The sequence below is a fragment of the Chionomys nivalis genome, chromosome 3, assembly GCF_950005125.1.
Source record: "Chionomys nivalis chromosome 3, mChiNiv1.1, whole genome shotgun sequence".
In the NCBI taxonomy this organism is placed as follows: Eukaryota; Metazoa; Chordata; class Mammalia; order Rodentia; family Cricetidae; genus Chionomys; species Chionomys nivalis.
Window position 1 is genome coordinate 2,538,995 of NC_080088.1, and position 22,685 is coordinate 2,561,679.

At 45.6% G+C, this 22,685-nt stretch overlaps 1 protein-coding gene across 2 annotated transcripts; it reads left to right on the top strand.

The window, feature by feature from the left end:
* Window positions 1–523: 523 nt before the first annotated feature.
* Window positions 524–12,929, top strand: Psmg1 (proteasome assembly chaperone 1). 2 transcript variants are annotated; one of them, XM_057764850.1, is made up of 7 exons: window positions 524–700; window positions 1,847–1,953; window positions 3,877–4,028; window positions 4,503–4,565; window positions 8,060–8,258; window positions 9,797–9,933; window positions 12,738–12,929. In XM_057764850.1, exons 1-7 carry the CDS (start codon window positions 564–566, stop codon window positions 12,810–12,812), a joined length of 870 nt encoding a protein of 289 aa, XP_057620833.1. In that variant the 5' UTR covers window positions 524–563; the 3' UTR covers window positions 12,813–12,929. The 2 variants fall into 2 exon arrangements, with proteins under 2 accessions (XP_057620833.1, XP_057620834.1); XM_057764851.1 differs by lacking the exon at window positions 524–700 and adding an exon at window positions 774–1,076.
* The last annotated feature ends 9,756 nt before the right edge of the window (window positions 12,930–22,685 follow it).

Here is a 22,685-nt window from a genome sequence, read left to right on the forward strand (position 1 = left end):
TCCCTCTGGTTTCCAAGTATTTACCCAAAGGCTGGGTAGGCAATGCAGGCAATTACCCCTCCCTCGTTTTCCTTGCATGTAAATTTACAATGTGTTTATTTCTCACTGAGGGAAAGTCCTTTCCCCTCACGGTTGTCTATGTGGGAGCACTGTTCGGCGGAGCGTCTTGTCTTCCAGCACACAAACCAGAATTACACATTTTGCTTGTCAATGAAAGGTCATTAAAATAGAAAACATTGTATATTCTTTAAAACTGCCACCATCCCTGAAGCGGTCTGCCCTCCGTTCGCGGGCGCCGTTTCCTCCAGCGAGTGGGTCTTCCCAGGTGGGCCGTGGCTTTGGAGCCGAGGGAAGCCGAGGGCGGCGCTGGGACTGTCGGGCCCGCCGGACTGGAGGCCTTCCGAGTCGGCTTCCGCTCCTACTAGCTCGGGGGCGGACCGCGCAGCGCACCGGAAGCTCCAGGGCCGGGGGCGTGGCCCTGCCCGGAAGCGAGGCGGGGGCGTGACTGTAGAGGGCGTGGCCAGGCGCGCAGGCGCCGTCGGGCGGCGCGGTGCTGAGTGGCCATGGCGGCCACGTTCTTCGGTGAGGTGGTGAAGGCGCCGTGCCGAGCTGGGACTGAGGAGGAGGAGGAGGAAGAGGAGCAGAGCAGGCGGGACACGCCGGAGGACCGGGAGGTCCGGCGGCAGCTGGCGCGGAAGAGGTCAGGCTCCGGGGAGGCCCACTCCGCCGGGCGGGCTAGCGTCACGCGGGACACCGACTCCCTCCTTCCACCCAACGCTTGAGGTCACACCGTGTGTCAGCGGGAAGCTCTGTATTTAAGCACACAGACGCCAGGTCTCCTATGCAGCTCCAGTCACGGCTCTCCCGCTGCCTCCCTGAAGCATGCTGTTTTTATTACTACACATCTATTTTGTGTGTGTGTTTGGGGCCAGAGGTTGAAGTTGGGTGTCCTGTGGCTCTTTCCACCTTCTTCCTGGGACGTGACTCATTGAACGCAGAGCTCACTGTTATTCTGCACTGGCTGGACCCCAATCCCTAGGGAGTCTCTCGTTTCCCCAGAACCATTGTGTTTTTAGGTGGGTCCAGGGATCAGAACTTGGGTCGTCATGCATGTGTTGTCAACTTAGGACCTTCCCAACCCTAAGTATGCGAATCACAAATTTTCAACATCATACCAGGCCACAGTCAAACTCACCTAGTTTTTCCAGATATTCTATTTTCCAGCGGCTTGCACCAACTTCCAACCCTTTCGACAGTTCATTTTCTCATTTTTCACTCCCGTGAGCCCTGATTTGTCCGACGGTGTTCCCATGCAGCCATTTACCGTGTTCACTCCTCATCTGCATTGCCACAACTAAATGTCTGGACGTTTTGCTGGCAGGAGTGTTTGACCTGCTTTTAGTCTTTTTGGGGTCTCTGGCTCTTAGGGATGTTGGCATGGCTGTGTCACAGGGACAGTATGAAGTTTGCAGTAGTTTTACCCGCTGATTGAGTCTGCTCTTCCTTTAAGACTGTAGTATGTATTTTATAAAAGGACAGCGTGTACCTTTCTCATTTGTAAGGACACTCTCATCTAAGACCGTATATCCATCCATCTATGCATCTCCCACACATCCATCCGCCTGTATCTTCTATCACCCATCCACACATGTTTATATGTGTATGCGACACCTGCCTGTCACCTGTCTCCATAAATAATATGTCTGCGGCCTTCTGTTTCTCATCTGTCTCTCCTCCCTCCCTCCATCTCTATATAGAATATCATTTCTTCTGTTTATCACCCTCCCCTGTCACTCGTCTCTCACAGCGTGAAATACTTGCTGACTTTACTCTTGTCTCTTGTTAGGGAGGTGCGGCTTCTCCAAAGACAGACAAAAACATCTCTGGAGGTTGCACTGCTAGAAAAGCATCCCTGCTCCAAGTTCATAATCGCAGTAGGAAGTAATGCAACAGGTAAGTGCCAGCACCAAGACAGACATGCTGTTGAAAGAATGGAGTGGGAGGGCAGCATAAACTCCACGTGCTGATACCTTAGAAAGGTCACGACATGCTGGGCGGTGGTGGTGGCGCACACCTTTAATCCCAGCACTTGGGCAGCTGAGGCAGGTGGATTGCTATTTATTTATTTATTTATTTATTTATTTATTTATTTATTTATTTATTTAAAAAGATTTATTTACTATGTATACTGTGTTCTGCCAGTAGAGGGCATCAGATCTCATCATAGAGAGTTGTGAGCCACCATGTGGTTTCTAGGAATTGAATGCAGGACCTCTGGAAAAACAGCCAGTGCTCTTAACCTCTGAGCCATCTCTCCAGCCTGGCAGATCGCTTTGAGCTCTAGTCTAGCCTGGTCTACAAAGTGAGTTCCAGGACAGCTAGGACTGTTAAACAGAGAAACCCTGTCTCGAAAAGTCAAAAAATTAAAAAAAATGAAAAATAAAAAGTCACAGCAGGTGCTGGGCATGCGGCTCAGATGGTAAAGTGAGTTCAGTGCCCAGCAGCATATAAACTGGGCATGATGCAGTCTGAGTGCTCAGGAGGCGGAGGCAGTAGAGAGGAGCATGAAAAAGTTTCAAGGCCAACCTGGGCTACCTGAAGCCCTGTCGTAAACAGTCACAGTAATGTATTTCAAGTAAAGTAGATTGCCTGCTCCTTCCATCTTTGTAATAAACATAAAAAAATGAGGGAAGTATGCTTAGCTTCAGAATTAGAGTTCAAGGCCCCATTTTCCAGTCTGAGGGGGTGTCCAGTGGTCTATCAATAATTGCAGACACTTTGGAGCACTTCAGTTCTAAGGTCTTTGAATGCATTTATTGACCTGGTAGATTCACAGTAGAGCAATGTGAGTTTAGATGCAACAGCGTTGTATATCAGTACACGTGGAGACCTTTATATTTTCAATGGCTTTGTGAGCTATAGTTAAGAGACCTTGCCTTTGTAAGGTAGCCATTGTACTTAGAAGTGTAAGTAAGCAGTGGGTAGCTGTTCACCCTTATGTAAAGGTCTGCTGGCCTAAGTTTTAATTATCCATTTATTTATTTATTTTTGTTTTTTGAGACGGATTTCTCTGTTTATCCCTGGCTGACCTGGAACTCTCTCTGTAGACCAGGCTGGTCTTAAACTCTCAGCCTGCCTCTGCCTCCCGAGTTCTGGGATTAAAGGTGTGCATCACTACTGCCCGGTTTTTTGAGGCCCAAATGTATTAGAACGGTGTTAGGTTGTGAGACTGGCATAGAGTCTGTGCACAATGCTGTCTTTCCTGTTCCTGGTTGTCATGTCTGGAAGACGTAGGATTTCATTCCTTAGCCTCAATTTTTCTTTTCTTTAAAATGGACCAATTAGACCAGTGGTTCTCAACTTGTAGATCACACTCCCTTTAGGGGTCAAACAACCCTTTCACCGGGTTGCATATCAGATATTGCATTATAATTCATAGCAGTAGCAAAAAATACACTTATGAAGTAGCAAAGAAATAATTTTATGTTGGGGTGTCACTATAACACGAAGAACCGGTTGTATTAAAGGGTTGCAGCATTATGAAGGTTGAGAACCACTGAATTAGACAGTCTTTAAATGTTTTTTAAGAGGTTTTCAAAAGAAATTCAATTATGTATATATGTCTGTAAGAGTACAGGCTAGGGGAAGGCATCAGATCCCCTAGAGCTGGACTTATAGACAGTTGTGTGTCCCCAGAGGTGGGTGCTGGGAACCAGGCAGACGCTTGACAGGTGCAGTACTTGATCTGATCCGTCTCTCCACTCCCCACTCAGATGGCTCTGAATGATTATTTCAGCTCTAAATTCTGGGGTAACGAGTAGGAAATGCAGTTTGCATAGCCAGATACCAGTTCATGTGAACATTTTTCCCCCACAGCATTTTTGTCATCGTTTGTTATGAATTCAGGAGTGTGGAAAGAAGTTGGCTGTGCTGAGCTCTGGAACGAATGGTGCAGAACAACGGACACTGTCCATCTGTCCCCTACAGATGCTTTCTGTGTGTTCTATCAGCTGAAATCAGACCCCTCGGTATGTGGACCTCCACTCAGTAGTCTCAAAGCATAGTCGTTTGTGCATGAGATCCAGGGCTGTCTTAGCCAGTGTGTGCTTGTGTCGTGTGATTTCTAGTGGTCTAACTGGATTGTAGGCCTGACTCTGGGTAAATTGCCGTGTTGTCCTCTGTTGCTGAGTGAATGCCTAGAATACTCAGCTTACATAGAGAAGAGGTTGATTGGTGCAGACCCTTTGCTTTTAGTCCTGCTGGGTGGGGAGGTCTGGTACTCTGTGGCGGGATCGTACAGGAGCAGCACACTGAGTACAAGGCCAGAAGGTAAAAGAGGAGGAGGGGAGCACCACAGTCTCTCTCAAGGACATCCTGCTAATGACCTGCAGACTCTGAGCTCCATAGAGCAGTGTGAGGTACTGCTATTTACGTGGTGCTCATTGATGACAGGGCTGGATGTGTCTACTTTCACTTGAGAACACTTGAAATTCCCTTTCCAGGTTTTCCTTTGTCAGTGTAGTTGCTACATTGCTGAGGATCAACAGTTCCAGTGGCTGGAGAAGGTAAGAGGAAGAAAGCCCTGGCTGGTTAGTTGGGTGTGTGGGCTCAAGGGCATGGTTGTCTCTTAGACTTTTCAGCCAAATATTAGATGAGAAAGAGTTTGTTTCCCTAAGAAAACAGTGTAGGAGTTGTTAATGGAGTATGTCTTAGAGTGTCTGTTGCAGCGATGAAACATCTTGGGGAGGTTTACCTGGCTTACACTTCCATATACATCACAGTCAGGACAGGAACTCAAACAGGGCAGGAACCTGGAGGCTGGAGCTAATGCAGAGGTCACAGAGGGGAGCTGCTTACTGTCTTGCTCCCCATGGCTTGCTCAGGCTGCTTTCCTGAAGATCCTAGGATCATCAGCCCAGGGATGGCACTAACCACAGTGGGCTGGGCCCTCCCCATCAGTCAGTATTTAAGGAAATGCTCTACAACCAGATCTTACACTCAACTGAGGTTCCCTCCTTTCAGACGACTCACTTGTATGTCAAGTGGGAACAAGACTAACCAGCACGGAGTGTTTATTTATTTTTAAATGAACAGTCTACATTGGGCAATGGTGGCACATACCTTTAATTCCAGCATGTGGGAAGCAGAAACAAGCAGATCTCTGTGAGTTCAAGGCCAGCCTGATCTACAGAGTGAGTTCCAGTTCAGCCAAGGCTACAGAGAGAAACCCTGTCCCAAAAAACCAAACCAAACCAAAACCAGACAAGCAAAAGAGCAGCCTGCAAGGTACCCGGCAGTGTACTCAGGGCTGTCGATCCTTGAGTAAGACTGCAGTTGCCCAGTGCCTTGAGTGGCCACCAGTCGCCACCACACTCCCCAGTACCACATCTGTATTAGCATTAGGTGTGGTTATAAGTCCTTATTTTGGGGGCAGTGGTGGCACACGCCTTGAATCCCAGCACTCTGGAGGCAGAAGCAGGCAGATCTCTGAGTTCAAGACCAGCCTGGTCTACTGAGCGAGTTCCAGGATAGGCTCCAGAGCTACAGAGAAACCTTGTCTTGAAAAACAAAAACAAAAAAAGTCCTCATTTTGGAAAATTGAACTCAAGGACTTCAGAGAAAAACTGTAATTTGGGCAGTTGTACATTGATTGCATATTGAATATGCCTTCTCAAGAATGTTTGAAACCAGAAGTGTTTTGTATTTTTTTAAAGTTTTGAAATATTTGCATGTACAATATGACAATGTCTTGGGGATAAGACTCAAGTTTAAACACAAGTTATGGTTTTACATTTTAAATTTGTGAAGTGAAGTTTCATGGTATGAGATTCTCCGCTTGGCTTGTCATTACGCAGGCGAAAGGCTTTGGATTTGGGTTAGGAATACTCTCCCTGTCCATAGTCACACAGTGCAAATGTTACTACATTGGCATATACTTATTTTCAATAGAAGCAAATTGTACATATTTACGTGTGGATAGTGTGCAGCATAGATGGTAACTGGTGACCCGGAACCTTCAGCAGTTACTGTTTTAGTCCACCTGTGCTGGGAGGAGGACGCTTCTAAAAACATCCTGTGCACTTGAACATAGATGCTAAGAGTAAACTCACTGGAAATAAGAACTTTGGTGTGTACCTATTTTAAAGCAGTTGGACATTCATTACGTTATCAGTAACTGCATTATGTACAGGGTTGTTTGCAAAGCTCTGCATGCTAGTCTTTGGTTATATATGCGTATACTCAGGGTACTTGGTATATTTTTTCTAGGATAGAAAATCAAAATGTTTAATTTTACTTTTAAATTGTGCAGATGCTGGTTATATAAAAATACTACTCTTGTACTATAGAAAAAAATGACCATATTCTAGACTTGAAGTGACATAAAATTAGTCACTTTTAAATAAAAATAGTTTATGTGTATGAGTGCTTTGCCTGTATGCATATATATGTACTATATGTATATGCATGTCTGGTGCCCTTCAAGGTCAGTAGGGGACATTGGGTCCCTTGGAACTGTAGTCACTAATGGTTGGAGCTGCCGTCTAGGTCCTGGGAACCAAACCTGCTTCCTTGGCAAGAACAAGTGCTCTGAACATTTTTCTTTTCTTTTCTTTTCTTTTCTTTTCTTTTCTTTTCTTTCCTTCCTTTTTTTTTTTTTTTTTTATTTGCTTTTTTAGGTTCTTGGATTCTTGCCCAGTAGCCTAGTCTGACCTTGAGCTAAAATTCTTCTGCTTTAACCTCCTCAGTACTGAGATTATGGGCATCTGCTGCCATTTGAGGGTTAAAGCAGAGTCTTTTAACAGTGTTGTGTTCCTTAGGATATTCTTTGTGAACACTGCTCTGTTAGTGACAGCACGGTCCTCCTACTGACACAACCCGACAGCTGTCGAGCACTGTGGGTTCAGACCAAACTATCATAGGAAGGAAGTTAAATTATGCTGGTGTGATTTTCTCTCTTAAATGGATATGCACAATAACAAGTTTGCAAGAGGTAGCGTTTTTAGTATTTGTTTACAAAAATTTGTAGTGAAATTAATAGTGTAAATCATTTATGGTACCTGATAGGAAACTTTGGGCATTCCTGTTATTGGCACTAGCCTTTTTCTCATTTCATAAAGATTTTAAAACAAGGTAGACACGATAGCACACACTTGTTAGTCACTTTGTGTGTGTGTGAAAATATACACCAACAAAAATCAAAGTGGAGGAGAACATGGCTTATTTTGGTTTACACTTTCAGAAATAAAGTCTCTCATGGTGAAAAACGTGGTGGTAGAGAGGCATGGTGGAGGAGCAGGAGGTTGGCTGTCACGTTTTTATCCTCACACAGGAGGATTGCAGTGGATCGATGTGCGGCCAATCATAGACCATCAAAGCTTGCCCCAGTGACACACTTCCCCTGAGGCTGCGCCTCCTGAATGTTCTGTAGCCTCCCCAAACAGCATTGCCAACTGAAGACCATGAGGCCATGGAGTGCATTGCTTATCTAAACACAGCTCTTGTAAAGCCAGCTTTGGGAGGTCAGCATAGGAGGGGCTTTGCGCTTGAGGCCAGCCTTGGCTACTTATAAGGTAGGCAGACAGATAAAAATAGAGGAAAACAAACAGGCAAATAAAAGAAAATTTGGGCAAATATACTATCTTAGAAATCCTTTTTTAAAAATAGCTGTTTTTATTTATTTATTTTTTTTCGTTTTGCCATGAATTTAAGTAAAAAGTAGAAGGACTCTTGATGACCTGTCAGACCCACACACTGCAGTGGGAATTTGAGATTCTACAGCTGCAGTAACCAAAACTGAATTCCATAAGAATCATTGCCTAGGTGTCCTCGGTGGCCGGTGAGGGAAGGGATGTTGCGTCTGCTCTTGTGACTTTATTCAGGGTGGCCGTCTAGGGCCATCATTGTTCTGACCTGTGATCTTTGCACCAGTTTACGTCACATGGCTCTTGGGCAGTGCCGCTTTCACTCAGAGGCAGGGCAGCTCTGCAGTCTCCTCCACTGCTGCTGGGGGGAGTCACTACGGCAAATATGAGGTCTAACATCATCACTGTTCTCGTAGGTGTTTGGCTCTCGACCTAGGAAGAACATGCAGGTAACAGTTCTCACATGCCGACACGTCACAGAGTATAAAACCTCAGAGTCCACCTGCAGCCTTCCTTCTCCTTTCCTGAGAGCCCTAAAAACTCAGAAATTCAAAGATTCTGCCTGCTGCCCACTGCTGGAACAGCCGAACATTGTGCATGATCTGCCTGCAGCAGGTGGGCTAAACACTCAGCCTTTGCCCTTTGTCAGGCTGTGCTGATGACTTCTGCTCTTACTAGCGACCTCTCTGAAGTAGTTGTAGTCGTGTGTAAGGTACTTGCATGTGGGATACTCAGCTTAATGTTAGATTTCCCTGCATTGCGGTTGGGACAGCAGCTTAGAATCTTGGCTCTGTGCTTCCACGGTTCTTTTCTGTTTTGGTTCTGCAATCTCAAAGTGGAACCCAATGTTAGATACAGATTTTTGGTATGTGAAAATTGGGAATTTTAATTATCAAAGTAAGTTTTGGATGTTGAAGCTTGGCTTTTAAATTTATTTATTTATTTGGTTTTTAGAGACAAGGTTTCTCTGTGTAGATCTGGCTGTCCTGGAATTCAGAGATCTGCCTGTCTCTGCCTCCCTCGTGCTGGGTTTAAAGGTGTGCGCCATCACTGCCTGGCTTGGTTGTTACTCTTAATGTTTTTATCATGCTGTTTACATATGAGTTACTTCTCTTGTGACAAAATGGCCACTAGCAGAAGTGGTTTATGGAAGGAAGGATTGCTGTGGCTTACAGTGGAAGGGGGCACATCCCATTGTGGTGGGGAAAGCGTGGCAGCAGGAGCTGCGGCCATGATACATCAGCTGTCAGGAAGTAGAACAAGTGAATACTCTTGCTGGACTCCCTCTCTCCTCTGTATGTGGTCCAGACGTCAGCCTTTGGAGCTGTGGTCCAGAGGCTTGTCTCCTGGGTAATTCTAGACCCTGTCATGTGGACACTATTAGCCATCATACTGCTAGGCACACATATTTTGTAAGGATAAGTTGACATTTGTTTTCAGTGGTTCGTATTTTGTAGTAGGAAGCCACTTGTTTTGTTTTCCTGGCCCAGACTCATGAAATAATCACACAGAAACTATATTATTTAAAATCACTGCTTGGCCAATCACTTAAGTGCATTGCTAGCTAGCTCTTAAATCTAGTATTAACCCATTTCCAGTATATTATATTTTATCATGAGGCTTGTGGCCTACTGGCAAGGTTCTGACATGTCTGTCTCCAGTGCTCCATGGCTTCTCCTTGACTCCGCCTCCTTTCTCCCAGCATTCAGTTTAGTTTTCACTGCCTAGCTCTACCCTGCCCTAGTTTCTTCATTCACCAGTGGTATTCAGAGCATACAGAGGGGCCCCACATCAGTATTTGATAGTATGTAGCCTTTGTTAGATGCTTTCCCTTTTGTGTTACAATTATTAGGATGAGAACAGCATGCATTATACGTTGCATGCCTCCTTCAAGGGGCCGTTATCCTGATACATTTGTTCTTACGTTATGATGGGATGTCAGGACATACAAAATAAAGATAATATTTACAGAACATTATTAAGAATTATTACTGATTTTAGAGAAGATACCCATAAATGGATCAACATGGCAGTAAGTGCCTTGATTAAAAGAGGCAGAAAGTTGACTTTTCCAAAGCAGCTTTTATTATTTAAAAGTGTCCCACTTAAAAATCATGTCATAGAAAACAATCATTTTTCCTCTGTGTTTGTAGTTCTGAGCTACTGCCAAGTGTGGAAAATCCCCGCAGTTCTGTATCTGTGCTACACTGATGTGATGAAGTTGGACCTTGTCACTGTGGAAGCTTTTAAGCCTGTACTTTCTTCCAGTGGCTTGAAGTGCTTGGTGAAGGTAAGATTGCAGTGCTCCCCCCTTCTTAATAGCCACGCTGATACGGGGAAGGGAATGACAGGAAGTGCTGCAGAAAGTGCTGCAGGACAACTGAAACCCTAAGCCGCAGGTGGGAGCTTCCCCGTGCAGCACTTACCTGTGCCCCAGGTGTTCTGTGATGTGGTGACTGCTTTGGTACTGCAGTCACATCCTATGTGTGCTTATGGAGATGGACTGCTTGACACCTTCCTATTGTGGGTTGTTTTTACTCTTTACTCTTGGGGGCCTGTCACCCAGCTCCCTAATAAATCACACACAGAATCTTATTTCTGCTTATAAGTGCCCAGCCTCAACTTGGCTTGTTTCCAGCCAGCTTTCCTTAAATTATCCATCTACCCTTTGCCTCTGGGCCTTTCCTTTTCTTCTGTAATCTTGCTTTCGCTCTTACTCTGTGGCTGGCTGTGTGCCTGGCCCTTTTCTTGTCCCTTCTTCCCTGACTTCTCCTTTTTATTCTCTTTGCCTACCAGCCCCACCTATCCTTTCTTCTGCCTTGCTACTGGCTGTTTAGCTCTTTATTAGACCAGTCCGGTGTTTCAGACAGGTAAAGTAACACAGCTTCACAGAACAAATGCAACATAAAAGAATTCAACACATCTTTGCACCTTAAACAAATGTTCCACAGCATAAACAATGTAATTTATCCTAGAATAATATTCTATAGCAAGTTCCTGCAATTTATTTGGAAATTTATAATTATTTCTTAAAAGATTGATTTACTGTTTTTTATTTACGTGTGTACTTGTAAGAGTTATGTGCACCACGGGCATGCAAGTGCCTGTGGAGGCCAGAGTGCATTGGATCCTGGAGCTGAGGTTGCAGATTGTCACTGGTCTGGGTGCTGGGAAATGAACCCAGGTCCTCTGCAGGAGCAGTAAGTGCTCTTAGGTTGTTTCAAATTTAGCTTCTCTTTCATTGGGTCTGCATTCAGCTGGCTGCCTTTTCACATTTAGTTGAGGGCTGTGTCCCTGAGGGCAGGCATGGCTGTTTGTTTCAGCTGTGGATGGTGTTCTCAGTAAACATCTAGACTTGTTTTGAGATTAAAAATCATTCGTCATATCAACTTGAAATGAACATTTAGTTTAAATCACTTCTTAGCGTTCCCAGTGCCTGCCCTTCAGGTAGTGACCGCTCTGGGATGTCTTGTCTGACTTGATGTTCCACCCCACTGCCCAGACTGTCCTCTTCCAAGGGTTGGGGTTAGAGATGTGTGCTACCATGCCCTGTTGAATACTGTTTTCTTTTTGAAAACATAAATTGGTGTGGCCAGGCAGTGGTGGCGCACGCCTTTAATCCCAGCACGCAGGAGGCAGAGGCAGGCAGATCTCTGTGAGTTTGAGGCCAGCCTGGTCTACAAGAGCTAGTTCCAGGACAGGCTCCAGAGCTGCAGAGAAACCGTGTCTAAAAAAACAAAAACAAACAAACAAAAAAAATTAGTGTGTGGAGGGGCACTGTGTGTGAGGTGTGTGTGTGTGTGTGTGTAGGGGCACTGTGTGTGTGTGTGGCAATGTGGGTGTGAGGTGTGTGTGGAGAGGCACTGTGTGTGTGTGGCCGTGTGTGTGTGTGTGTGGCAGTGTGGGTGTGAGGTGTGTGTGGAGGGGCACTGTGTGTGTGGCAGTGTGTGTGTGTGTGTGTGTGGGTCAGCGGCAGGTGTCCCCCTCTAGTGCTCTTTACCTTGTTCTGGGAGATCTGGAATTTTGGATTAGGACAGGCTGACTGGCCTGTGGGTCCCAGGAGACTTCCTGTCTCGTTCTCAGCACTGGGATTATTACAGGTGCCTGTCAGTGTGGCTCTGGGGCATCTCAGCTCAGGTCCTCACGTTCTTGTGACATTACAGCCGAGCCATCTGTCTCCCTGACCTCAGCCATCATCATAAAGACTAAATACAGGGGACCTGAGTTAGTGCATGGCTTATAGGATACACTGGGCCTGAGTTAGCATATGGTTTATAGGATACCGTGGGCCTGAGTTAGCGCATGGTTTATACGACACAGTGGGCCTGAGTTAGCGCATGGTTTATACGACACAGTGGGCCTGAGTTAGGGCATGGTTTATACGACACAGTGGGCCTGAGTTAGCGCATGGTTTATACGATACAGTGGGCCTGAGTTAGGGCATGGTTTATACGACACAGTGGGCCTGAGTTAGCGCATGGTTTATACGACACAGTGGGCCTGAGTTAGGGCATGGCTTATACGATACAGTGGGCCTGAGTTAGGGCATGGCATGCAGGAGTTACCTTGGGTTCTCACCTGGGGCAGCCCCACAGATAGGGAAGCGCATAGGGTGGCCCGCTTGGAGGGAACAAGAACAGCCTTAGGTGAGGCACCTGAGAGAGGGTCAGGTGATGTTTTGGTGAGAAGTGGGCAGTGTGCGGAGTGTGCGGAGAATGCGAGCCCTGTGGGAGGGCTGTGGAGGCTGAGAGATGGCGTACTGACGGTCAGCAGAGGGAAGTCGGGGCAGGAGCTTTGCAGACACGGCTCGTGCTCAGCTGCCTTCCTTATGCCGTCCAGAGCACCTGCCCTGGGGACAGTGTTGCCACAGTGAGCTGGGCTCTCCCACACCTCTCCAGTCAGGACGATCCCCACAGACATACCCAGTCGATCTGGGCAACCTTCCAACCTGGGGGGCGGGGGGGCTCTGAACCACTGGACTGTTTACCTTTTCTTTGAACAAGGTGCAAGGCAGCTCGTGCCTGGTACCATCCTCCTCTGTTGTGAGTATGGGGTTTTGGGTGTATTTGGTGACAGCCTTTTTTCTCTTTCCAGAACATTCCTGAAAGCACAGAAATACTGAAGAAATTGATGACAACAAATGAGATTCAGAGCAACATTTACACGTGACCCCCACAGGCAGTGAGCCATGACCACAACCTACCCATTCCAGGGGGCAGCCACTACTGTTTTGTACTTTATTCTGGGTTGGGGTGTTTTGATAGTGATAAACACAATAAAAATTTAAAAATTTATTTGTAATTTTATTTTTTCTTAATGGTGATGTCTACAACTGAAATATTAACGAGCCAGTACTTTTTTATCTATTAAGTGGGACTATTGTTTGATCATTTTCTTTCTTTATGCATGTGAGTATTTCCTCTGCATGTATTTCTGTGTACTATGTGTATGTGGTGTCCACAGAGGCCTCAAGGTCAGACCCATGAAACTGGAGTTACTGATGGTTGTGATCAACTTTGTGGGTGCCAGACTGAACCTTGGTCTTCTGCAAAAGCAGCCAGTGCTTTAACTGCTGAGTCTTCTCTCCAGCCACCCTCCCAACCTCTTTTCCTCCTTCCCTCTCACCGTCTCAGTCAGTGCAGCTGCAGATGTGTCCTCAGTCAGTGCAGCTGCAGATGTGTCCTCAGTCAGTGCAGCCGACAGATGTGTCCTCTTCAGTCAGTGCAGCCGACAGATGTGTCCTCTTCAGTCAGTGCAGCTGCAGATGTGTCCTCTTCAGTCAGTGCAGCCGACAGATGTGTCCTCTCAGTGCCTAAGACTGTAGTTAAGTTGTCTGTCACAGTGCAGAGTGTGGTGGGCGTGGTCACTTGCAAGTTCCCTACCATTAATTGACAATGAAGAGGAGACCTGGCTTAGTGTGACACACAGTTACCACATCAAAGCAGGTACTGTAGCACCACAGCCCCTTGCTGGGACATCTTTGAAGGATGGTGACTGTCCTTGTGGGAAGAATCTGGGGTGCTGTACTTGGGTGAATGCCTGGTATCAGTTCATAGACTTCCCCCAATAGCTTGACTGGATGGTAAGAGAATTAGAAGGAATGTGGTTTGAAATTGGTAGTAACCAGAGGTGACCTCCCTCCCTCCCTCCCTCCCTCCCTCCCTCCCTCCCTCCATCCCTCCCTCCCTCCCTCCTTTCAAGGCAAGGTTTCTCTATGCAGCCCTGGCTGTCCTGGAACTCACTCTGTAGACCAGACTGGTAAACAGAGATGATCTCAACAGAGACATTGAATAGTTAGGTGGGTTTGGAGGATGCCTTCTGGTGCAGGAGCCAGTGTCTTGGTCCAGCTACTCCAGTTCATGGACAAAGTGACCACAGTATCAGGGATACTGGGCAGCACCTTGGACCTGGCTATAGCTGTTGCTGAGTGTCAGATCCCCACTGTGGCCAGCCAATGACCTGATAGGTTGATTACATTGTCCCTGGTAATCCTCACCCTGTCTATTTATTGTTCCATCAGCCACTCATCTGACCAGTAGGATTTTCTAGCATTTTCAACGTAGAAATGAAAGAGGTTCAGGGAGTTGGAACATGCTTCAGGCTTTGTCAGGCTTGAGATGTCTGCTCTGGGTGGGTGTGCACAGAGTCCAGGGTGGCAGGAGGCCACAGCTGCAGGTTATCACACAGGGCATGTGCAGAGAGACTGCTCTGTGCAGTGAGCGTGGGCGATGCCCCAGGCAATGAGTATAGACAGGAAAAAGGACCAGGTAATGAGTTTCTGGAGCAAAAGTAGTGTGAGTTCAGTGTGACCAAAGCTCCAGCAACAGTGAGGACTGATGATTGCTCTGCACCAAGCACATTGGTTGATTGATTGATTGATTGATTGATTGAATTCTTCCTTTTAACTGAGGATGAGGCTGTCAGGTCAGGTCGGCAGTTATTTGATAGTATAGGATTTGACATCATTTTGCTACTAAGTTACAAATTTGTTGGATCCACCACTCCCACCCAGTGCCACCCTGAAGATAGGGTCTTTGTAGCCCTGGTGCCACCCTGAAGATAGGGTCTTTGTAGCTCTGGTGCCACCCTGAAGATAGGGTCTTTGTAGCCCTGGTGCCACCCTGAAGATAGGGTCTTTGTAGCTCTGGTGCCACCCTGAAGATAGGGTCTTTGTAGCTCTGGTGCCACCCTGAAGATAGGGTCTTTGTAGCCCTGGTGCCACCCTGAAGATAGGGTCTTTAGCTCTGGTGCCACCCTGAAGATAGGGTCTTTGTAGCCCTGGCTCTGCTGCAAGTCGCTCTGGAGACCAAGCTGATCCTGAACTCAGAGATCCACCTGCCTCTGCCTCCTGAGTGCTGGGATGGTGTGGATTACTAATTTGAATGCTAGTGATTTATGATGGAAAGGAAGCAGAATGAACTGAAATCCAGTTCTGGGATTTGTCCTTCACTGCGGGACAGTGTGACCCTGTGAAGATGTGCCTCTTGAACTTGTTTAATATAATGCTGATTGGCTGATAGCCAGGCAGGAAGTAGAGCTGAGGTGACGAGAACAGGAGAATTCTGGGAAGAGGAAAGATGCAGTCTGCAGCCATCACCCAGGTGCAGAGAAAGCAAGATGAGAATGCCTCGCTGATAAGGGGTATCAAACCACATGGCTAATAAAGACAAGAATTATGGATTAAGATGTAGGATGTAAGAGCTAAAAAGAAGCCTAAGCTACTAGGCCAACCAGTTTATAATTAATGTAGACCTCTGTATATTTTGGGGGGGGGGGGGATTGAATGACTGCAGGACCAGGCAGGACAGAAATCTTGGTCAACAGAATGGCGTGCCAATGTGGGGCTGGCCAAATCCACTTAAAAGCCTGAGAGAGCTTGGGAAGTTAGTCTAGATAGAAAAGAATAGAGTTAAGCACCGCTTCTTGATAGCACAACTTTCTCTGGTAGGCTCTGCTTGCTAGAGGCAAGCACTCCCATTTAAGAGAGGTTTCCTGACTCAGTTTTAGCTGCAAAACCTTGCGGTTCTTTTAAGAGGTCCTGTCCCTAAACACTTGTATTGATGAAAAGCTGACCTCATGCTTATTGGTGGTGGCAGGGACCTTGAAACTCCATAGAGTTGTAGCAATAAACACAACTCTGGCCAGTACCTCTGACATGAGGCTAGATTCTCAGAAAAAAAGCTAAGGAATGGGCTGATCCAGCCATCAAAGCCATGGCTTTAATCCTAGCCATATCGTTTGGCAAATTAAAGACTCATGTGGTCAGAAAAAGAGAGATACAGTAAAGATAGTTTCAAGCAAAAAAGCCTCTAAATAGTTTACAGTGTGTTTAAAAATATGTGTAGAAAAGAAAAAGCATAAAGTCCTTAAAATAAAAAAAAGGAATAGAATAGTTGGGTGTGGTGGCACACACCTTTAATCCCAACACTTGGGAGGCAGAGGCAGGCAGATCTCTGTAAATTCAAGGACAGCCTGGTCTACAGAGGGAGTTCCAGGACAGCAAACGATACAGAGAAACCCTGTCTCAAAAAGCCAAAAATTGGGCTGGAGAGATGGCTCAGAGGTTAAGAGCATTGCCTGCTCTTCCAAAGGTCCTGAGTTCAATTCCCAGCAACCACATGGTGGCTCACAACCATCTGTAATGGGGTCTGGTGCCCTCTTCTGGCCTGCAGGCATACACACAGACAGAATATTGTATACATACATAAATAAATATTTATAAAAAAAGCCAAAAATTAAAAATAAAAGAAATGAATTTAAAATAAAGCCACATAAAGATGAAAAATACACAGAGAGTCTGGATACTGTATGTTCTTGTGTTGTCTTTAAATTATTTGATGGCTGAGGAAGGAGCAAAAGCTGCTACAAGACGTTTGACTATAAATGCTGCTGGATTAAGCCAACATATATATTTTGAAAATACTTTTACTTTAAAATACAAGTCAAAAGGTATGTTATTGTGGAGAAGAGGTTTTGCTTTTGTTTCCACAGGAAATGTGAAGCTGTAGATTCAATCCGAGTTAAGAAAAATCAGGTTTGATCAAGGAAGACCACCTGAGAAATCTCCAGTAGGAACAGATGGCCCAGATGTCAGAGTTCCACATCCAGAACAGATTCAAGACTGCTGCCTGAGCTGATCAAGCCTCACAGGATATTCCAGTCAGGACTTGATCATAATTCTAAATTTTCTTTAGGTCCCCATAAGATTATTAGCGTCCCCAATTAGCAGGAAGTAGCCTGGAAAACTATGCCCACCTTCCCAAAAAATGGATTATGGATATTTATCTTTGTTTAGAGTGTTGGTTGCAAGTTGTTATGAATAATGGTCAGGAAGAAAGCTAAACAAGGGAGATTCAATTCAGAGTTCTTGTTTTGAAAAAAGAGGGGGAGAGTGCTGTGGGAGAATGGTTTTACCCTGTAAAGATTTGTTTCTTGTACTTGTTTAATAAAATGCTGATTGACCAGTGGCCAGGAAGGAAGTATAGGTGGGGCTACCAGACAGGAAGTAGAGGCAGGGCAACAAGAACAGGAGAATTCTGGGAAGAAGAAAGACACAGTCTGTAGCATCACCCAGGTGCAGAGGAAGCAAGATGAGAACGCCTCGCTGATAATAAATACCAAGCCATGTGGCTAACACAGACAAGAATTATGGGTTAAGATGTAGGATGTAAGATTTAATAAGAATCCTGAGCTACTAGGCCAACCAGTTTATAATTAATGTAGACCTCTGTGTATTTTGGGGGGATGGAATGGCTGCAGGACCAGGTGGGACAGAAATCTCTCAACATTTAGTTGCTATTGTGATGATGAATCCACTCAGCCCTGAAGGCTCCACCCTTGAGGGTGGGCCTGGTGTGTAGAGCTCAATCCCCTCTTCTTGACTATTCCCTTCTCTGTTGTGTAAGGGATGGTCTTCCTCCAGTTTGAATGATACAGTCAGTGTCAAGGCAGGTAAGTTTCTGTTTGCTGTAAATTACCCAATCTCGGGTATTTTGTTACAGCAATGAAAACAGAGCAAGAAAAGCATTTACATTTAAATTTTGATTCTCTCTCTTATGCCAGTGGAGACTCATTTCTAAGTTATGTTCAAATCTGACAGCCTTGATTTTGCCTAGGAGAAGAGTAGAAAGAAAAGAGATGTGTAGAAAAATGAAAGGAGAAAGGGAAGTAGAATATGGATGCCTCCTTGGCATTCTGGCTTTGTGGAGAAGGCATGGATTTTCAGTTGGGGTTCCCTTGATGAACCAGGCTTTGAGAATAGATCAGATGAACGGTGTGAGGAGCTTTCCATATCAGAAAGGATTCATTTGCATGCCACCCACTTGATTCTGTGCAGTTTCTTAATAATTCAACTTTAGAATGCCTTGGTATTAGGTCTTCACGTTGGGGCCTATTTCTGTCATACTGACTATAGTTACCACACATGCTTCGCTTGTGAGACACGTCAACATTCTCTCTGGTGACCTAGTTAATCTAAGAACTCTCTGGTGTTCCTTAAATAAACAACCATGACTGCAAGTTAAAGCCTTGTCCAACGTTTCCCACAAGTTGTATTTTGTTTTTAGTGAAATTCCAGGGAAATGGCACTCCTTGACACAGAAACATTTTGATTGCAGTCATGCATTTCATGAAAGCAGTCTGGAGCCATCTGCAGGCTGACCTGTATGCTGCTTTTGACTCCCAACAGGTTGTGAGAGGGCAGAAGAAAATGTTGAATGAAGAAGCTCAGCATAGTTATTTGTTACTGTTACGTGGGAATCCCTGGCTTTCTCAGCTCAGCACAGTTACTTGTGGGAAACCCTGGCTTTCTCAGCTCAGCATAGTTATTTGTTACTTTGTTACTTGTGGGAAACCCTGGCTTTCTCAGCTCAGCACAGTTAAGTGTGGGAAATCCTGGCTTTCCATGCCAGAGGTGTCAGCTTTGGTTAATTGAAAAAGAACAAATAATATTCTTTTCCCTGCAACTTCTTCATCCATCATAGACGGAACTACTATGAAGACCAGGGAGAAGGGAGCTGACACTTTCTAAATGCCAGTGTACTGGAGTGTATGGCATATGTAGGTGCTTGGTAAGATCTGTCGGATTGCAAGGCAAGCAAAACTGTCTCTCCTCGTAGGACTACTAGCTGGACCTGGATTTTTTTTCCTTTTAAAAAAACTCTCGCCGGGTGGTTGTGGCACATGCCTTTAATCCCAGTACTTGGGAGGCAGAAGCAGGTGAATCTCTGTGAGTTCGAGACCAGCCTGGTCTACAAGAGCTAGTTCCAGGACAGGCTCCAAAACCACAGAGAAACCCTGTCTCGAAAAACCAAAAAAAAAAAAAAAAAAAACCAAAAAAAAAAACAACAAAAAAACAACAACAAAAAAAACAAAAAACCAAAAAAAAAAAAAATACAAAAACCCAAAAAACTCTCCCTCTTTCCCTGATGTATGTGACTGTGTTTATATGCATGTATGTGAGTGCAGACATTTCAGTACTATAGTATGTCTTTGACCCCCTGGACACAAGTTCTCTCCTGACTTCAGAAGTTTCCAGAATTGGTCTTCTGCTGTGCTAACTTCAAGTCTGTGGCAGAAGGCTCTGCAGAGTTAGTTCAAAGTTCCAACCTCCAGCATTCCTGGTGTAGTAATAGGAGCGGCGGGGCTGCTTCCCACCGCCACCCGGCTAGCTTTACCCAAAATAATTACACGGAAACTGTATTTATTTAAACACTGCTTGGCCCATTAGTTTTAGCCTCTTGTTGGCTAGCTCTTACATATTGATCTAACCCATTTCTAATATTCTCTGTAGCACCACGAGCTGGCTTACCAGGAAAGATCTTAACCTGCGTCTGTCTGGAGTGGGAGAATCATGGCGACTCCCTGACTCGGCTTCTTTCTCCCAGCATTCTGTTCTGTTTACTCCACCCACCTAAGGGTTGGCCTATCAAATGGGCCTAGGCAGTTTCTTTATTAATTACCCAATGAAAGCAACAGATTAATACAAGACCCACCTCCATCATCCTGGGAAGAATATCTCAGATCCCTGGCCCAGAAGCAGGTCAGGTCAGGCGAATGCTCCTGGCAGATGTGTCCTGGAGAGTTAGACAAAGTGAACATCAGGGAGTTGGCAGCAGAGTTTCATGTCGGAGGTAAAAATGGTACTTGAGAGAAGAGGGCAGGTTTCTAAGGGCTGAATCGGAGCTATCACCAGGCTAAGCAAGGGCATTAAGCATCCTAACAGCACCAAGGATTATACTAGTTGCTGTTTTAAGACATCTCGTCATCTGGTGGATGGTGGAGAACATCAGGAGGAGGAGGAGGCGGCGGCAGTAGGAGGCAGAGGAGACTAGGAGTTCCGACCCGAAGGTTACCAGTTTATCTAGACTGGCTCCTGTCTCTGCCTCCCAAGCGGCAGAATTCCAAGTTTGTGCCACGGCAGCATTTTTACGAAGACTTACCAGGGATCGACTCAGCTCGTTGTTGATTGCCACTGTCAACGCTTCCACCAGGCCATTCATCCCGCATATTCACACAATCTGGAGGGTATAAGCTAGCCAGGCGGACGGGAGCCAGGCGGGAAGTGGCCTGCTGCTCCTCAATACAATAACATTGTGCCCATAATATACATAATTATCTAAGGATGAGATAAAATGATTATCAAAAGCATTCTCAATACCGAGCCACTCTTCAAACACCCAGAGAAGCAGATTTTTCAGATACCTAATTTGCAATGACAACAAAAATCGTAAGGAACAAAAAGAAAACAGAAAAGCACAACCTTTTCGATGGAAGGGAACAAATTAGTTTTATGGATGTAAATTAACATTCTCAAAAATCCCTAAAGGGAAACACAGATGAAGAACTAGAATAAAGCAGGACAGTGACTTCAGAACAAAGAAGACTAGAAACCAAGATCAAACTGGAAAGGGCACTACACAGAAATTCTAGTTCTCGAGAACATACTAAGGGGACTGGAAACTTCACTGCATGGAAACCTCACTGCATGGAAACCTCACTGCATGGGAACCTCACTGCATGGGAACCTCACTGCATGGGAACCTCATTGCATGGAAACCCCACTGCATGGAAACCCCACTGCATGGAAACTTCACTGTATGGAAACCTCACTGCATGGAAACCTCACTGAATGGGAACTTCATTGCGTAGAAACTTCACTGCAGAAGATGTGGCCAGGAGGAGGGAGGCACAGATGAACCTACAGACAGGGTGTCTGAGGCTAAAGAGCCTAAGAAATGGAGGAAAACTAATCAGAAAAGTGACCAGAGTCTAAGGGCTGAAAGGAAGGAGCATCATCAAGCTGCCCCATGTTTTGGCCATGATTCTGCAACATGATTTTCATTTTGTCCTCCTTGCCATTAAATTGCTCAGGACCCCCTGCCAAGGGAATGGTGCTGCCCACAGGGGGCTGTGCCTCCCTACATCAATTAACAATCAACTCCCCCCACCCCACGCCCTTGGGACCTACTTGATCTAGATAATTCCTCTTCCCAGGCAGCAAGTTGACAGAACTAACCATCACATGCTAGTTAGCTTTGTCTGTTTTATGCTTTACTCTGTAGAATCTTTATTTTCACCATTATTTAATATAATTATGCCAAAAGACAATCCACCACATCACAAGTGCGCTCTTTCTGCAACATTCTGAAAATGTAACAAAATGCAGGGGTGACCCCCATGATTGTGTTTTCTGGGAATGTGTGTGACTTCCACAAAAAGCAGCCAACGAGATAGCCTTAGCAGCAGCAGCAGCTGTACAGGATCAATGGTATTATTATTATTGTTATTATTATTATTGTTATTATTATATTTCTTTAAAAAATACCGCTAATGATAGAGCATAATTTAAAAAAAAAAATGGTACTTGAAAGCCTGCCTTTTGGGAGCTCAGCCTGCCTGATAGTCTTAGAGGCGTGGCCGGAAATTTCTGAAGGGCCACTGAGGCAGGCCCAGGGTATGTTAGTATCTGCCCTCCATAGCAAGTTAGAATCCAGTGGGTTTGACGGCCAGGCCTGGTTGACACATTTGACAACACTATGTGTCTACACAGCTAGGAAGAACTGCTCTCTGGTGGACTGGCCTAACAGAGGTTAGATTTCTGTTTTCAGTCCAGAATGCCTCTGGGTTCAGAAGATATGAGCCTTGACAAAGGACCTGGATTAAGCAGGCCTCTGGCCCATTCTACCAGGTACTAGCCCCGGGTACTATGCCTGAACCATGGCATGCCACATCTCTGTGTGCTCTCATAGGTTAGGTCATGGTTGGGTACCGAGTTCCCTCACGGTGGGTGGGCTGACTTGGCAAGTGCTTTGAGTTACATTGTTACCGTGTAGCCAAACGTGGGGCTTTAATGTTACTGAAAAACTACCTGTTTCTCCTGTTGCCATGTGGCTACCAGTTGCTGCCCAGGTCTAGAGAACACTCAGGAATTCTGATGCATGTTCTCCAGTGGTGACAAGACTGGGTGTCAGCCCCATGTCTGTCCAGGCTCTTCACAATAAAATGTGAGATTGTTCAGGTATCTATGGCAGTGCACAGTGAGACCGACACTGAACATGTCTGATACCAACAGTTGAAATCTTCAAAGGAGATAAAGTAACACTTATCTGAATGCCCCCAAGGATGGTAGCTTTGGCTAAATCTCCATTCTGCCTTTCTGTGCCTAATCAACCAACACATCCTCTTTTCCTGTTCTAGGAACCTCTCCCTACTTGCCCTGCTGTGACTCTTTGAAGTTGCTGGGCTGTCTCTGATCGTCACCTCCAGCATCCTCAAAGCCCAGACTCTTCAGGGTCAGAGAAGGGCACACTCCAGCCTTTACTTTCAAAGTTTTTAATGCTGAGCCTAAATTACTAGTATAATTAGGGGACCTGCTGAGATCAGGCTGTGCCCTACTCTGAGTCCAGATTGTATAAAGCAGTGTTTTTCAGGCTGCCCTGGGAGACTGCATTTCACAAGCAGCTCTGACTCTGTTTTGAGGGAGGATGAGGACTGCAGCTCCTGGGTGGACCACAAACTGCACCATCTGCAAGGCACTACCTG

Bases quoted from the DNA above. Each gene is read 5' to 3' on its own strand.
- Psmg1 (XM_057764850.1), top strand. From the start codon at position 564: ATGGCGGCCACGTTCTTCGGTGAGGTGGTGAAGGCGCCGTGCCGAGCT. The intron at 4,029-4,502 runs GTATGTGGACCT...TTCCCTTTCCAG, and splicing joins AGCTGAAATCAGACCCCTCG to GTTTTCCTTTGTCAGTGTAG. The intron at 4,566-8,059 runs GTAAGAGGAAGA...CTGTTCTCGTAG, and splicing joins AGTTCCAGTGGCTGGAGAAG to GTGTTTGGCTCTCGACCTAG.